The 18118-nt window shown below is 44.9% G+C and overlaps 1 protein-coding gene across 1 annotated transcript in view; it reads right to left on the bottom strand.

The window, feature by feature from the left end:
• Positions 1 to 9352, bottom strand: part of LOC132086193 (transitional endoplasmic reticulum ATPase-like) — a 46960-nt gene extending 37608 nt beyond the window's left edge. The window contains exons 1-3 of the mRNA XM_059491669.1: positions 9173 to 9352; positions 4665 to 4776; positions 2534 to 2706 (exon numbers count right to left, since the gene is read on the bottom strand). Coding sequence (XP_059347652.1) covers positions 2534 to 2706; positions 4665 to 4776; positions 9173 to 9189 — 302 coding nt within the window. The 5' untranslated portion in view covers positions 9190 to 9352. The remainder of the gene's footprint in view (positions 1 to 2533; positions 2707 to 4664; positions 4777 to 9172) is intronic.
• Positions 9353 to 18118: the final 8766 nt, after the last annotated feature.

Here is an 18118-nt window from a genome sequence, read left to right as displayed (position 1 = left end):
TCATGAGCTAACTTTTGTTTCAACACATGCTCCTGCACCTGGGTCAGGGCAATCCCAAGCACAAGTACAGGCTCGGTGGAGAATGGATTGAGAGCAGCCCTGCTGAGAAGGACTTAGGGGTGTTGGTGGACAAGAAGCTTGATATGACTTGGTTATGTGCACTTGCATCCCAGAAACCAACTGTGTCCTGGACTGCATCTAAAGCAGCATGGTCAGCAGGGCAAGGGAGGGGATTCTCCCTCTCTGCGCTTGTGAGACCCCACCTGGAAGATGGTGTCCAGCTCTGGCCCCCCCAACATAAGGAGGTCATGGACCAGTTGGAGCAAGCCCAGAGGAGGCCACAAAGATGATAAGAGGGCTGGAGCCCCTCTCCTATGAAGAGAGGCTGAGAAAGTTGGGGCTGTTCAGCCTGGGGAAGAGAAGGTTCCAGCAAGACCTTATAGCACCTTCCGGTACCTGAAGGGAACCTACAAGGAAGGCTGGAGGGACTTTTCACAAAGGCATGCAGTGACAGGACAAAGAAGAATGCCTTCAAACTGAGAGAGAGATGATTTACATTGGATAATAGGAAGAAATTCTTTACTGTGAAGGTGGTGAAGCCCTGGCACAGGTTGCCCAGAGAAGTTGTGGATGCCCCATCCCCGGAAGTGTTCAAGGCCAGACTGGATAGGGCTCTGAGCAGCCTGGTCTAGTGGAAGGTGTCCCCACCCATGGCAGGAGGGTTGGAACTAGATGATCTTTGAGGTCCCTTCCAACCCAAACTATTCTGTGATTCCATGAGCTACTGCTGAACTAGCTATAAGGGAAAGGGAATTGAGAGGAAATCTTTGTTCCTTCCTCTCTTCCTCATAACTTAGAATAGAGCTCCTGTTGCTGATAAACCTGATTCTGAACAAAGGTTCTCAGTACCAACCAGGGATAGCTAGGCGTCTGTCAATCCCTTTTTGTGGAAATTAATATTTAGGTTAAAGTCCGAAGGCCCCTTCCCCCCTTTTAAATAAAAATTTCAGCTATTATTTTACAACATAGGCCAACAGCCTACTGTAGCAATACATCAGAGCATCAAGCTGCGGCAGAGGCAGAATACTCAAACTGGCTTTGCCAGCTAAAAAAAGCCTACGGGCAACTGCAGCTGAGCGTGCAAGTTTCATATGCTAGTTTGTTAGAGACTATTAGGAGATTCTGTAACTACATGCTTTATAGTGAGGATATAGCAGAAGAGTAAATGAAAAGACAGACTGACCCACAGAAGGAAAACAGCTGACAGACTACAAGCAGGAAGTGATTGGTGCATGAATCTGGATTTTGGCAGAAACCAAGCCAAAGAAATTAACACAATAAGTACTTCAAGATCAGCAAGAAAAACTTTGAGTGTAAGAGGTGTGAAAATTCTCTGACGCTTGCAATGAAGCCAAGACAATCGGTAACACACCTGAAAGACTGAGAACTGTTACAGACAGTCCAAGCAGAGAAGGGGATAGCACTGGCTGAACTGTCACACTAGAAATTACTCCAACAGTAACCTCATATAAAGTAAGGATTCACCTTTATTTTAAATCCACAGACTAGCTCAAAACACTGTTCCAACTACAGTCATGTTTAAAACTTGCATTTTCTAATGGCAGAGAGATGGGCGAAACAGACTTGTCCCTCTCCTCTACAGTTCATATGAAACACGTTTTTATTTAAGGATTATTTCAGATATCACCCCAGGAAGTCTAGTGTCAGAAATCAGGTTCCAATTTTCCCAGAACATGCACAATATTCCAGATTACAAGAATACTCAGGAGAAATAACTGTCTGCTCTCACATATCTAAACCTGCAAATTAGCATTTTTATGTTTAAGAAATGCTGACATATTTTTTCTTTCCACTCCCATCACAGAATGGAACCTGCCTCCTGTAAGTCAAAATGTATCCTTCAATGCTTTCCCACTACCTTCTGCAAGCATTGTACAAAATTCTTGCAACACTTTCAGCATTCCTAATTTTAAAATTATTTTATAACAAAAATTGGTATATAAACAACCTTCAGAGATTTTTAATATTGATATTTGGCTACTTCGAGTTTTAACTTCTGTTTGTTATAGGGCAGCTCAGTGCTTGAGCTAGCCATACTATAAGATCAATTACAATGTTGCTTACTACCTTTCAGTTATCTTGCGAACATAAAAAATTTAGATGGAAAAAACTTGTGAATTCATTTGACAATGTAAATTTGGGAAGAATACTATGACAACTGTGGGGTAATTCAACTACTTAATGATAGGACCAGGGCTTGTGAAGGTCCCGAAGAGTCTTCAAGAATCTTAGTATTAATCTGAATATGCATACAGCCAGAATAACATGCAAAAGTAAATTGAGATCCTTGATGTAAGACACACTTGAAAACATTTCTGTGACCTCCTCCAGAAGATGCAAGAATACTTCCTGCAGGACCCTGTCTCTGCTATGGACCAAAACAATTCAAAGCCAGTGCACAAATTATTTCGGCAACCCAGAGATACACAACAGTTAACAAACTAGTCCTCACCTGATGACGTCACCCAGGCGCACTCTCAAGTTGTTTCGAACAACCCTATTCATGCGAATCTTCTCATCTGAGCAGGTATCATCTGACAGAACAATGCAGACTGCTTCTCTCCTCTTCTTTCCTTTTAGCAGGACAGTGTCTCCTCTAAACAGCTGCAGTTCATCCATTTTTGCCTGTAACCAATAACAGCATTAGAACAAACTTTTGACAAAACAATTGAAGGAAGCAGTTAGTAACCTGCTGAGCCACTTACACCGTCACCAGTCTATGGAGCCAGATGAGATTCACCTGTAAATACTGATGGAGTTGGTGGAAGAGCTTAACAAGCTACTCACATTCATTTATCAGCAGTCCTGGTTAACAGGGGAGGTCCCAAAGGACTGGAGGTTGGCCAATGGGATACCCATCTACCAGAAGGGTTGGAAGGAGGATCTGGGGAACTACAGGCCTGTCAGCCTGACCTCAGTGCCCAGCGAGATTATGGAACAGATCATCTTGAGTGCAATCACAGAGCAGACACAGGACAACCAGGGGATCAGGCCCAGCCAGCATGGGTTTAGGAGGGGCAGGTCCTGCCTGACCAACCTGAGCTCCTTTTCTGACCAGGTGACCTGCCTAGTGGATGAGGGAAGGGCTGTGGATGTTATATACCTAGACTTCAGTAAAGCCTTTAACACTGTCTCCCATGGCATTCTCCTGCAGAATGCTGCAGTCCACAGCTTGGACAGGTGCACTCTGCTGGGTTAAGAAGAGGCTGGATGGTATGGCCCAGAGCATGGTGGTGAATGGTGCTGCATCCAGTTTGTGGCCAGTCACCAGTGGTGTCCCTCAGGGATCAGTGTCAGGCCCAGTCCCGTTTAATATCTTTATTGATAATCTGAATGGGGAGATCAACTGCACCCTCAGTAAGTTCTCAGATGACATTAACTTGGGTGGGAGTGTGTATCTGCTGGAGGGTAGGAAAGCTCTACAGAGGGATCTAGACAGGCTGGATTGATGGGCTAAGGCAATGGTATGAGGTTCAACAAGGCCAAGTGCCAGGTCCTGCACTTGGGTCACAACAACCCCATGCAGTGCTACAGGCTTGGAGAAGAGTGGCTGGAAAGTGGACCAGTGGAAAAGGACCTGGGGGCACTAGTTGATAGCAGCTGAACACAAGCCAGCGTGTGCCCAGGTGGCCAAGAAGGCCAATGGCATCCTGGCTTGTATCAGAAATAGTGTGGCCAGCAGGCTGAGGGAAGTGACTGTCCCCCTGTACTTGGCACTGGTGAGGCCACACCTAGTACTGTGTCCAGTTTTGGGCCCCTCACAAGAAGGACGTTGAGATGCTGGAGCATGTCCAGACAAGGGCAACAAGGCTGGTGAAAGGTCTAGAGAGTCAGTGATATCAAGAGTGGCTGAGGGCGCTGGGGTTGTTTAGCGTGGAGAAAAGGAGGCTCGGGGAGACCTTATCACTCTCTACAACTCCCTGAAAGGAGGTTGTAGCCAGGTGGGAGTTGGCCTTTTCTCCCAGGCAACCAATGACAGGGTAAGAGGAAATGGCCTCAAGCTGCACCAGGGGAGGTTCAGGTTGGACATCAGGAAGAATTTTTTCACAGAAAGGGTTGTTAAGCATTGGAACAGACTGCTCAGGGAAGTGATGGAGTCACCATCCCTGGAAGTGTTTAAGAAACAACTGGACATGGCACTTAGTGCTATGGTTTGGTTGACATGGTGGTGTTTCATCAAAGGTTGGACTCAGTGATCTTGGAGGTCTTTTCCAACCTTAATGATTCTATGAATTCAAGCATTTGAAGGAGAGCTGGTTGACTTCGAAGGATTACATCTTAGAAGCAATATACTAGACCTACAAAGACAGGGGTTTTCACTACACTACTCAAGATCCAATCCTAAAGCCAGACTAAGGGCATGAGCTCAAGTGAATCCTAAAAGTTAGAATCAGAATATATGTTCTCATTTATTAATAATTATTATATATGATTATTTATTTAACCCACCTCCCTCACTTGTAACTGCTGCAGCTTCTGACACAAATACTTAGATTCATGTTGCAAAATTAGATTTCAAGTTAAAAGACAACAACAGCTTGCAAATTGTCAGAGTAAATGCTTTGTTTTTATAGGTGACACACCTGGGAAAGTGACACAACACTGTTGTCTTCATTGATGGCTTCGTCAACAATTAACCGATTAGGCCTGTTCTTCTGCTTCAGAATAGCAGTTGATAAGTCATCGCCTTTAGAGCTGGGAGAGAAAACAGAAGTTAAAGAGTCCAAGTGATTTTGCTCCCCCTTTCATACGCACCTGTTTTGTTCTCCATTTTCTACAGGTTTCTTTGTTGTCTTGTCTTTTAGAAACTATACTTGTTTGCAAGTGTCCTGGTTTTGTCTGAGATAAGAATTAATTTTCTTCTCAGTAGCTGGTACAGTGCTGTGTTTTGGATTCAGTATGAGAATAATACTGATAACACACTGATGGTTTTGGTTGTTGCTGAGCAGTGCTTACCCTGAGACAAGGGCTTTTCAGTGTCTCATGCTCTGCCAGTGAGGAGCTGCACAAAAGAAACCAGGAGGGAACATAGCTGGGACAGTTGATCTGAACTGGCCAAAGGGATATTCCACGCTACAGAATGTCACGCCCAGTATATAAACTGGGGGGAGGTACCTGGAAGAGGAGCTAATCTGGGTTTAGGAAGGGGGTCTGGCATCAGTCAGTTTACTACTGAAATGGATACAAGCTATGAAGCTATCTATAAAAAGAAGTGGTTAGTGAGATGCTGCTGACTCTAAGATGCTTTGCCTAAAAGAATTAGTCAGACTCATCTGAAATCACATATAACTGCTGCCACAGAAACAAAAGTTCAAGTCTCTTTAGTGTCAAATCCCAGATAAATAGGGGAATTAAAGGACAATGCTGTAGCTCTCCTGTCAGGAAGAGTTGTAAGAGTTTAGGCTGTCAAAGCCTATTAGCTAAACCTAGCAAGCCAGTAGAAATATTCAAGTGCTCATGAAAAATGGGGTTTACTTTTTTTTTGAAGATATAAGCACCTTTTCATAATACCATCACAGGACCCACTGCAGCTCTAGCCTACTACACCATAAGATATGTGACATAATTCATTTGCCTTGACAAAATTGAGCACACCAAACAACAAGGAAATGGAAGAAAGGCAGAATAATGTATTTACTTCAAAATCTAATATAGCAAATAGTTAATTTTACAAAATAAATATGAACTTGAACCAACTGATTCCTAAGGAACTCTTAGAAGTTGTATATTAGCCAGCCACAATAGCAGCAGATTACTGTAACTTGCCTTGGTGGGCATCTGACTACTCTCTCAAAGCAGTCCAGATGTGCCAGTGACTAAGGTCAAAACAGAAACTTAGAACAGTTTGGTTTGATTCTCACAAAAGAAAAAAAAAAGTCTTCCTTTGTTCCTTTGTCCTAAGCAAACAGCAAGCACCAGGAAAGGGTAGGAAGCTTTGCGGACAATGGTGCTGGATGTACGCTTTGGCTGCATTTTGCTGTTTTGGGCACAAAATAACCAGAAGAAATCAAACCTGGAGTGGAAGTGGCAGAGCAAGCAGCTACACAGCATAAACACAGACTGTATCAGCAGTGCATCACTTGGCATGTTCACTGCATTTTTAAAAGCCACCTTTTCCCTCTCTTCATTAAAGAATGCAAGAGGTGAGAAATCAACATCCATCCCTTTCAATGACTATGTGAGATGCTACAGATTCATTTTCTAAACCCAAAGAAGACACAAGAAAGGCTATTGGATACCTCTAGGGAGGAGCTCATGAATTCATTCCCTCTTAAACCTAAAACATGGTCTGGGTAAAGTCCTAAAAGGTCTGGGATTTCCAGGAAAACTGAGAGTGCAACAAGAAACCAATATATCATCAGGTTAAACAGGATCTTGTGGTTAAAACAGTGTATAAAAACAATCACCTACTTGTAAGGACCTTGCCTCAGCATTCCTGGACACTGGGAATTAATTTAGCATGTATATTTTAAAACTTAAGCTAAGTGACACAAAAAAAACAATTTAGCCTATTCAAAGTGTAAATGCAAATCATATCCTTCTGCACATGAAATGTGGATCTAAAGGCCTTTTGATAAGAAACCAATGCCAGACTTTGGCTACATAAGTCATCACTGAAACTGAGCAGCTGCCCCTCAGGATGCAGAAATTGCTGTGCAGCCTAAAAAATGGTCTGGGATACAAGATAAAAATAAATGGAAGAGGAACTGGGCAGCAAGTGGAAGCTTTTGGACCAAAACTTCCAATAAATCAAAAGTTGTATTATATATATATCTGGAAGAAAAGTTCAGATACTTTTGAACACATAGCAGTGCTGAAGAGCACAGCAAGATGTCCACTTAGTTCTGCTGAGTGTGAGAAAAAAAGTTTTAGTACTGAAGAACTAAATCTGCAGTTTCCTAAGTAAGAAGCAAAACTGGATCAGTGTTGTCAGTACATTGCTGCACTTAAAGCAATTGAAAAGCTCTCCAAGAAATACAGCGTGCAAGTATCAATGCATGGGGTCAGCTTTAGTTATCTGACCTAACAGTTCTGCTGACAAAGAAAAAAAGGTGTTAAGAAATTATGACAGCTACACCAGAAAGTGATATTATTTCTCTTACAGACAAGAGTAAGGACTTTGACAGACAAGTACTACCCATCTTCTAATAGCAATTTAGAATATTATTATCACCATTTGCTATCACTGCATCTCTCCTGTGGGTTCATAAAATCATAGAATGTTTTTGTTAGAAGGGATCTCAAAGATCATCTAGTTCCAGCCTTCGACCCTGGAAGTGTTCAAGATCCGGCTTGATGGGGCATTGAGCAACCTGGTCTAGCAAAAGGTGTCCCTGCCCACGGCAGAGGGGATGGAACTACATGATTGTTAAGGTTCCTTCCACCCAAACCATTCTGTGATTCTATAATTACATCACTTCATCACTTTTCTGTGTCAGAGCTTTCCTTGTTCAGCATGTGATAATGCCCAGAGGCTATGCATTGTGGTAGACAGTATGAAGAGTGAGATCAGAAGGTAATTACTGAATCTTCTGAAAACAACTACCAACCTTCAGAGCTCCACATAAAGTAGGGAACTAACTTGTTCCTGCATGTCTATGTTAAATATACAATGAAACATCACCAACTCAAAATTATTCCAGCTTTAGTAACAAAAGTGAAAACAGTCATGCCTCCTGTATGCTGGTGTACCTTTTTATCAATACCCTCATGAACTCACTTCCTAGATAAGATCTGTCAGTGTTTTTTTACCACCCTGAACATCCTAATTACAGTCTGAACTACTTTCTTTGGGTAAGTATTTAGAAAAAAATCCCTTCGAGTAAATGAGTGGAATATCTGATGATTGCAGCCGCTTTACTGGAGCACCACATGACAATCAAGCAGCGAGTTCATACCCATGCTCAAGATACTAAATTCTCAGATACTGTTTCAGACAGGTACACACACAAATCCAAGAATTTTTTCAGAAACACTCTATTAGGTCTTGCAATGCTATACTCTGTGCTAAAGCTCAATTAGACAAGATGGCTGCCAACAGCATTGACCCAAAAATTGTAACTAAGAAGTAACTTTTTCCCAGTTGTACGGGAACTTTTTTTGATTCCTATGTGTTGAGAACAACTTTGCAAAAACATAAATTTCTTTTTAATAACACTGCTCATCTCAGACTCAAAATACACCTCTGAGACCATCACTTCCATCACAAGCTCTACCACACACCTTAAATTCTTGGCACACCCTGCTGGAACTGACAAGTGGGTCTAAATTGCAGAAGTTGCAAAAGAAAAGGAGAAGATAAACCACAGACACTAAAGGGACTGAAAGAGCCTCTGGTGAAGCCAACAAGTCACTTGAAGTATTCTTGGATTTGGAAATTAGCTTTAGGTTTTATTTTTACTCCTCTCAAGGGACTGTGAAGTGACTTGCACACATGGGCTGGGCGCAGAGAAGCCAGTATTACTCAACTGACTTTTGAGGAGCACAAAATATGACCCTCAGCCTGGAACTGAAGACAGTGAGGCAAGATACTGGAGACAAAAATATAGCTGATTGCTTCAGCTGCCACAGAGTCTAGTCCGGTACAACAAATCTTCCTCTTCCAATGCCAAGTCTCTTCCAGCCCTGATCCGAGGGCCGCTGTGGACCTGCGGGGAGGAGACCAGGACACGCCTCTTCCCCCTCATGTCCCGGCCAGCCGCTCACCCCAAAGCTCCGGGCTCTGGAAAACAAAGCCTTCCCTGGATAAGGCCTAGCCCAGGCGAGACGGCCCCAGCCAGGCCTCGCCCCCATTACTCAACACTTCCCAAGGAGGCTCGGCAGGCGAGGGGTGGCGGTACCCAGGGCCCCGCTGCAGACAAGCTCCTTGCTGGGCAAACACGAAGAGCAGCCCATCCCCTTCCCGGCCCCACCCCCACTTCCTCAGAACCTGAATGACACAGCGAGATCGGGAGGAGGATTGGGCTCGCCGTCAGGCCCAGCCTGGGTAGCGCCGCGCGAAGGCGAAGTAAGGAGAGCTAGGCCGAGCCGGGCCCAGCGCTACCGCAGCCGGGCCTAGGCCGCGGCCTGCCGGCGGACGGCCCACACTTACTCGGATCCTGAGGCCATGGCGCTGAGAGGAAAAGAGGTGAGGCGGCCGGCAACAGCTCCTCAAGACGGGTGACAGTAGGTCTTGGGCAGACTCGTAGAAGCGATGGTACGACAGGACGCTTCGCGTTGAACGAACCTCAGAACCGACTCATCGGAAGAGGAAACCCCGCCTCGCGCTGCCTCACCCGCCTAACAACAGCGTGCGCTGACCAATCGGAAATTCCGTCCGGCTACCATCTCAGCCAATCGGAAAGGTGGAAGCGAGGAAACGAGGAAAAAAACCCGCGCACTCTTCCCTCTTCCGCCCCGCTTCTATTCTCTCCCAATCATAACGAGCCAATAGCAACACCCGTCAATCAATTGCAGCGCCTTCCTTGCTGTGGCTGTTCTATAGGGCAATACGGGTCGAGCAGCCAATGGCAAAAATCCACCAACGCGAAAATCCAGGCGGAAAGTCCCACCACGACAGCCATCCGAGCTACCCTGGCCTAGCGATTGGCTAAGCACCCGAGGAAAGGGAAACGTGTGGGAAGGATTGCAGCCAAGCAGGAGGGGCGAGAGGCGAGTGCTCGAGTGCCCTTTGCGTGCCCGGGCTCCCCTGACTGGACCGCGGGCCTAGGTTCGGGTAGTGAGGCAGGTTTGGACCCATAGAAGGTGATCTCTTTGCGGCCACGGCGAGGCTTTGCGGGGAACATGTTCCAGAGGCTTGATTTTCCCCCGAGTGAAAAGGTGTGTGTAGCGACCCAGCCCTTCCTCTCCACCCAAAGGTACCTGTAGGACTCCTTTCCTCTTTTTTTTTTTTTTTTTTCGGCAGGTTTTTCTTTTCCCTGATTGATTTTTTTAGGCAGGACCGGACTGCCCCACCAGGCCCCACTGCAGAACTCGTTCCTAGCCGCTTGTCCCAGCACAGACCCTGTTCGACCAGGGGTTTGAAGCTCTAGTTCCCCTTGAACCACCTGAAACAGCCATCCCACAGCTCTTCCATCACCAGCCACCCCTCCACAACCACTTCTAGGTCTGTTTGGGCACTCACATCCTCATTTCCTTCGGACTAGAAACATTGCTACAGCCAAGTGGCATTGCATCTACAGCCCCAGCCCTGCTCATATCAGGAGGAATTAGACATGTACGATGCTTGTTCTCAAGCATCCAGTGCTGGCAGGCACTGCCTTGTTTTCTCTTAGATGCTTATGAATAATTTAATTATCTGGTGGTCTCTTCCAAAGAGCCGACTAGTACTTAATCCCTGCCTCCTCTCTTCTGCCCTCCTTTTTTTAAAGCCCAAGCAGTAAGGTGGGACTGAAGAAGAGCAGCCATGGGGCTCTTCCAGCCCAGAGGAGTCTCTCTGCTGAATTAAACCTCTCCCAGCAAGGTGTTTGTCGTGGTTTAGGAATGGTACTCCCCAATTTGGTGCCCCCACCTAGACTCTCCCAAACCACAGGCTGTTCTCTCTCCCTCCCTCTTCTGCTTCCCACTGGGTCTGAGTCGTTGGGATTGAGTTGAGACTTTGAGGCACAGAAGGTGAAGATCATGGGTTGAGATAAGAACAATTTACTGGAAACAGCAATGAAATCAGAAAACTGAACAGTAGCAGCAACAATATTAATAACAAAAGGTTGTTACATTAAAACTATACTAAAAGGAATAGATAGAAAAGTTCAGAAGCTGCTATGCTAAGAATAGAATAGGAATGAATCAACAAAGGAGCTCTCCCTGATTCTGTCCCAGAGAGAGCTTGTCTTTGATTGGCCCTTAATTGTAAACATGGAACATGGGCCAATCACAGGTGCACCTGTTGCATTCCACAGCAGCAGATAACCATTGTTTACATTCTCTTTCTGGGGCCTCAGCTTCCCAGAAGAGGGAAAAATCCTAAAGAAAGGATTTTTCACAAAAGATGTCTGTGACAAAAGGTATAAGAAAAAAACCTACTTTACATGGAAAGCCCCCAACAATAAACAAATGCCAGACTAGTCTGCCATGTTTTCTCAGCCCAGAGGAATCCCTTCTCCTTGGAAGCAAAATTCCCTTTCCCCCGCCCCCGGCAATGATGTGAGGTGGTATAGAATAACCTCCTTCCCGACTACTGCAAAAAAGTGAACCCTGTTCTGGCCAGAACCAGGACAGCGTTTTCCCCCAGCATCTGGGTTTTCAATCTCCTCTATGTTAATTCCTCACTGTCTGAGTTACGTTTTCTGAAGGAATTGCAGGGCAAAGTCCTCTTAGGGCCCCTTCAGCATTTAGAAGAGGCCACAGCAGCTCCTACCTCACACTTCTTTGTCATGTCCTGTTTCCTCTCCCTCAATTCACCCTTTGCCTTGCAGTTCCAAACTATTTCTTCCCTCTTCTGGGAGAGAAGGCTTGCCAAAAGCTTGGCTAATGTGGTTGTGTGACCTTCCTCATAAAAAATTAGCTGGACCAAATGCCAGGTGGGAGCAGGTGCCCCTTCACCCTTGCTCACTGTCACACAAAGGAGCCCAGAGCCATGCAGTGTGGTTAGGACAGACCCCTCCCCCCGGGGATAGAGGGGACACACAGGCGCAGGTCTCAACACTGCCACCTTCCCTGGCTAGTGCAAGTTGACTGAAGTCAGACCTAGAGCTGCGTGCTTCAGGCAAAACCACTTCTCTGGGCTCCAAACTACAGTGATCGAGTAAAGCGCCATTATACAAAGTACAGGTAGGACAGATGATTTGACAAACCCTTTGCATTATGAGATGGTCTGGCTCTGACACCAGCTCCCTGGAGCAGGGAGCACAGAGCTGGCCCCACTGTGTACAGGAGCACAATCGATGCCCATTTCAAAGGGATGAGGACATCTCTGCCCTTGATCTCCCACAAACTCAGGGCATAACCCACAGGCTCACAGCAGCTCTAGGCAGCATCGAGGCCATGACTGCAAATGTTCACTCTGGAAAAAGGACACAGTAAGACTTAAAAAAAAGCCTCAGCTCTATTAGAAAAGGAGATCTAGTCTGTTTCACTCCTTTGGGAATCCAGCTTTATCCAACAGTAATTCTGAGTCTTAGAGGCATTAAAGGCCTCGTGCCAACCTGGTGCAGGGAGACTTCAGCAGCTGGGGATGGGGATAGGGAGACTGACTGGGTTAGTTCAAAGGGTCCTGTCTTGTAGTCCCAAAGTAAACCTGTATGCTTCTGGCAAGAGACTCACTGTGTGGAAAGTGTGAAAAATGCCAATCACTTATTTTTAAAATGTTACAAGTTTAATAGTAATAAAATGATTATAAAAATAGCAATATAATTAGAGTAATAAAAATTTGGACAATTTGGATTAGGACAACATGAGACAATAAAAACAGAGAGTTACGGACAGTCCAGGTACCTTTTTCTGGGAAAAATAAGCCTGAAAAAGGACATCTGTTAACAGAGGATTAACCCTTAAAACCAGCAGCCTGCTGCATAATTATATACCTCATACATGATGCATAACTCCCATTCACACAAAGGATTCTGTCTGGTCAGTGTCGGCTTCTTTCTCTTAATCCTAACGGCATCTTCAGGGCTGAGCGAGGTGGGAAGAAGTTAGTTTCTTCTGATAAGAGAGCAATAAAATCTTTTTCTCTGAAAGATTTAGGTGTCCTGTGGCTGCTATCTCGCTGCAAATCCTTTCTTTAAAAATATTATCTCACATAGCATAGTTTCTATTTTAACATTATGTTATAATCTAAAACTATATTTAACACTACTTAAGAAAATTAATACAGCATAACTTTCTAACATAACACATATAATATTCATTTTAATATTTGCGAAAAGCCAATCATAAAATACGTATTTTTCACAGAAAGGCTGTCTGCTTCAGATACTGTTGGGAGGAAAGGTTTAAAAGTAGAAGAATGGTGAGGAGGATGGTAGATTTGCTCAAGGGACCTTGTAGCTGGGAATGCCAAGGCCTGGAGAACAACAGTGTGGGAAACTCCACGTATTATGCCTACTGCTGTTTATCCTCTGTCTGCTATGAGAAGTAGAATCTCTGTGTAGAGATAACGTAGGTCTTTGAAGAGACTTGGAGGCCCTCTCACGGACATGCTTGAGCTGCCTGTTTTGGGAGAAAGAAGATCAAAGCTCAGAGATCATAAAAAAGCACAGAAGTCACAGCATGGTGGTAAAATACGCGTGTGCGGGCCCTTGATAAATGGGTGCAAACAGCATGCCTACTAGCATGGACTGAGCCTGAAGGTGCTGTGTTCCTGCTTGAGTGTCTCCACCCAGGTGTTGCTTCGGGATCCTCCGGATAGCAAGGTAATGAGATAAATTTACTCTTTGCATTTCAGCCATGTTTTTGTGGTTATTCTGGCTGCCTGCCTGTGTCAACTCACACAGACACAAAACCACGTACTAAGGGAAATGCCTGAAAGAAAGGGAGTATCGAAGCATTAAGAAGTTTACCCTGCCCCCAGGTTCTGCCCTCCCATTTGGCATCACAGAACGGGGCTTTGGCTTGCTGCTAGCCCTTTTGTGCCCTGGGGAGTCCTGCAAAGCTACAGCCCATGGTTTCTCAGAGCAGACGTGGGTAAGCTCTTCATACACACTGGAGCTGTGGGTGCAGGCTAGCAATTGATGAGCTAAACCGTCCACAGTTTGAAACACAGGTGACCTGGTTTTGTCTGGGATAAGAGTTCATTTTCTTCTCAGTAGCTGGTACAGTGCTGTGTTTTGGATTCAGTATGAGAATAATGCTGATAACACACAGATGGTTTTGGTTGTTGCCGAGCAATGCTTACCCTGAGACAAGGGCTTTTCAGTGTCTCATGCTCGGCCAGTGAGGAGCTGCACAAGAAGCTGTGAGGGAGCGCAGCCAGGAGATCTGACCTGAACTGACCAAAGGGATATTCCACACCGTAGAAATCATGCCAAATATATATACTGGGAGAGGTACTAAGAAGGGAGGCCAATCATGTTTTGGGGACAGCTTTTGGCATCAGTCAGCAAGTGGTGAGCAACTGTACTGTGCATCACTTGTTTTTCCTGGGTTTTATCTCTCTTTTAAAAATAATTTTTTATTATAATATTGTATTCTGTTTCAATTATTAAACTGTTCTTATCTCAGCCTACAAGTTTTACTTTTAGTTCTCCTCCCCCTTCTGCCAGGGTGGGGAGGAGGTGGGGGAGAATGATCAAGCAGCTGTGTGGTGCTTAGTTGCTAGTTGGGCTTAAACCACGACAGTCCTTTTTGGTGCCCAGTGTGGAGCTTGAAGGGTTGAGATAACAACAGATCTGACCAAAGCATGTTAAAACAAGATTGTTATAAACGTTCATTGTATCGGTTTAATAGTTGCAGGTTACAATGTGGATTTATTCACTCTCACAGTTGTTGCATTTTGTCTCGGGGTTTTGTTCTGTAATATCAATAATACCTTACTTGCAGCACATGTTCCCTGATGTAATGTTTATTGTCCTTGGGGCCTGGGCTAAGACTATCATTGTGGGGTACTGTTTAGTATTGGTTTGTGATAGGACAACGTCACTGGTCACGACACCAATCTGGTGTATTTATTCAGTATTGCAGGCACCTCTGTACTTTGGGAAGCACCTATAGGGAACGATTAATAATCACAACTTCAGCCTTTTTTCCTCAAAAGAACAACATATGGGGGAGACACCTTCCTACATCTTTCTTCCCTCCTTCTTTTCTTTCCTTCCTTCTCTTCCAGGCTGATTACAGTAACATTTGAGAACTTTGAAGATTTTGAAAACCTTTGAAACTAATCTGGTCTTTTTGCTAGGAGCCAGCATGTTGCTGCATATGGTTCAGGTCTTTAAGGGATGTCCAGTACACCTTGAATCGACTACCCCAGCGGTGGAAACACAGCCTTACTATCTGCCGTGGGCTGATCCAGACTGTACTGGAACAGGGTGAAGCTCTAGAACACCTGCAATACATTGATAATATCATTGTGTGGGTGTCACAGAGATAAGAGTTTAACATGAAAGGTGACCCAAAATCATATATTCCATACCTTCTCTAAGTCAACCCACCCAAATTCGTTTACTGCCTTTAAGACCCACACTCGGGAAGCAAAACTTCTGTGCTTTACCAAAGTTCACAGAAGAGGGAGGGGGGGTAGTGGGGGTGCAGGTGCAGGGTCCCTTTAAAACAGGCAACAGACATACAGAGGGCTCTCTATTGTTCTTTCTAGGCTCCCGAGGGGGTTGTCTCGGGCATGTCTCCAAGTCACAACCCAGGAAAACTCATTTGGCAATCCGAATCTACTTTGAAGTGTATTTCGCGATGAGAAAAACACGTTCACTCTCCTGTGAAAATTTAAAAAGTTAATTAAAGGACAATATGAGACAAGGACCATAGAGCACATGTTATTACGGCCAGGTGCATCTTGGCATTCAGCCAAGACCACCCTATTATTTTCGGAGATACCTCTTAAATACCTTTTCCTTTATATCAGCCTGTTACATATTCATAGACCCATATGCATAGTAAACTTTTTCCCCAAACTAGTTTACATATTCCAAGAATTGTTTAGCATACCTCCTCCTTGGATCCGCCTTTTTAGAGCATGCGTATTCCTTGGTTGTGGTTTTACTCCTTTTTTATCATCATCATCTTCAGTTTTGGCCCCGGCCCACCTTGTCTTCAGACAGCGAATGATGATAGTTAGCATATCTGTAGCAGGTGTCCTCATCCTATGTTCACTGGATGTTATCCCATGCAAGCAGGCATTTTAACACAAGCATAGTTACAGCACCTATTTCACTAAGTTTAATCAACAACAGGAAAAAAACCCTATATCTTTATAACAGTTATTTTAACACTGCACGTACAGAATCCATTTTAATATTTGCGAAAAGCCAATATTATAATATGTAGCCAATATTATAATATGTATCTATAATGAAATAAACAAGGCCAGGAGACTTCTTCTCCTTTTTTAATGCCTTTATTAAAAGTGATCAGCTCAGGATTGGGTAGCTCGGCAGGTCTGCAGCTTCCCGTCGTCTCTCCCAAAGCAACTCAGAGGAGGAGGATATGCACAGCTCTGTCCACCAGGGGCAGAGCTGGGGATCAGATCCTCTTGGGAGCCTTTAGGGCCTGCTGATCCCGTCAGATGATCCCCCTCCCATTCCGTCAGCTTGGTCTCACCGCCGGGGTCAACTCTCGTGGTCAGGGCGAGAGGGTCCGAAGGTGTTCCGTGTCTCTGCAGGCTCAGCACTCGGCTCCTCATGTCCAGACATCACTCCAGTCTCTCAACTCTTAGGTGGCTCGTTGTTTTGGGGGTTTCTCCGTGGGTTTGGAGTCGGGGGTTCCACAAAGCATTCTGGTCTTGGGAGTCACTTTGCATAACCCCCCCCCCACCCTCTCAGGTGTCTTCACTATTCTGGGAAAGGTAAAACTTAGCCTCGGGCAAGGTCCCCACCCAGGAGAAGGGCCATTACCTCGCCCCAGCCAGGGCTTTTACTAATACAAAAACAACCATTAACGACAACGACCCGTGATTACAATAACAAAGGCAGCAGCCCAGCAGTAGTGGTAACTTTTTCTCACAGAAAAAAATATTAACCGAATTTTTGTTCATAACATATAACAGCGACAACTTCGCTGTGGCTGCCTGCTCTTTTGCAGAGGAGGGGTCAGACCCGCTCTCCACGAAAGTTCCAGCTGCCTGCCGTTTGCCAAGGAAGGGGGGGCGAAGCTTGCCCGAAGCTGCCAGAGACACTTCTTCGGACTTTCTCGCCACAAGCCCATAGCTGTTATTGCCGACGGGACCTTCACAGCCTCAGGAAATGGTATTTCACAACCCCCAACTGCCAACCGGATCACTGCCCCTGTTGTAAGGCATGGAGCTGGCAGCTCGGCATCAGTGACTCTTTTTTTTAGGAAAAATGATTCTTCCGGGTTTTGGCTTTGTCTCTGTCCCTCGCAGGTTGTTCTTTGGGGAAGGAGGTAGTTCTGGAATCGCGGAGGCTCAGTTTCTGTGTTGTTTTTCCTTTGTTCTTTCATTCAGTCACGTGGTCTGGAGAAAGGGACTTCTCCGCCATATTGTTTTCTTTGTTCCGGGGAGAGGCATGTGAGAAAAGACTGTTCACTTTAAAAATGCTAAAGGTTTATTAAACCTTAACAAAAATACAGCAAAATTACAAAATAAGGAAAAGCAGACCTGAAACCTGCCCTCGTGGCTACCTACCACATGGCTGGCTCGTCTTCAAGATAGATGTTTAGTCTTTTATACTCCTGAGGGGGGTTACATCAGTCAACCCTGGCCCCTCCCAGAGTCTGTCAGTCAACTATTCTTTGCCGTTTGTTGGTGGAGACTGCTTTCTTGCAACTTGATTGGAGGGTCAGGTGTTGTCATGCTGCATCCCCCCAGCAACAAGCTTTTACATTCCCAGCTGCCCCATGTAAAGGGGCACATGTGCACGCCTTCTTTCTACCTGTCCTAGACAACCCAGGCTCTCTGATGGCAACAATACGGGGGGGGGGGGGCGGCGGAAACTATGGGGAGAACAGAGGACATCTTAACTAGAATAACATAACTATACATCAATAAAGCTTCTCTTAATATTCACACTATTCATCCCTTAATTGGGAGAGCCAGTCATCTCATTATCCATCTATAACAGGCAGGACTCAGCACTTTTGTATCTATTGCTGTTTTTTTGGTTGTTTCTATTTTTTCTTTTAGTAAACTGTTATTTTTTCACTTATATCTCTTCACATTCATCTCTTCTTATTCGTGAAAGGGGAGTGGTTAAAACTAAGGGGCAGTAACTCATTGTGGACTCTGCCCTGTATAATTGTCTTAAAGTATACAGTGGGGAAACACAACAGAAGTTTTTGAGAAAGAAGAAAATACTTCAAATAATTCTGAAAGTTGATTTAGCCATAAAACAATGTAAGATAAAGGGACCTGCCCAGGAGATCCAGCTTTTAGGAATAAAATGGCAAGTTGGATGTTGTCAGATCCCAATGG

Source organism: Ammospiza nelsoni, chromosome W (assembly GCF_027579445.1).
Source record: "Ammospiza nelsoni isolate bAmmNel1 chromosome W, bAmmNel1.pri, whole genome shotgun sequence".
Taxonomy (NCBI): domain Eukaryota; kingdom Metazoa; phylum Chordata; class Aves; order Passeriformes; family Passerellidae; genus Ammospiza; species Ammospiza nelsoni.
This window is presented reverse-complemented; position numbering and strand designations above follow the sequence as displayed.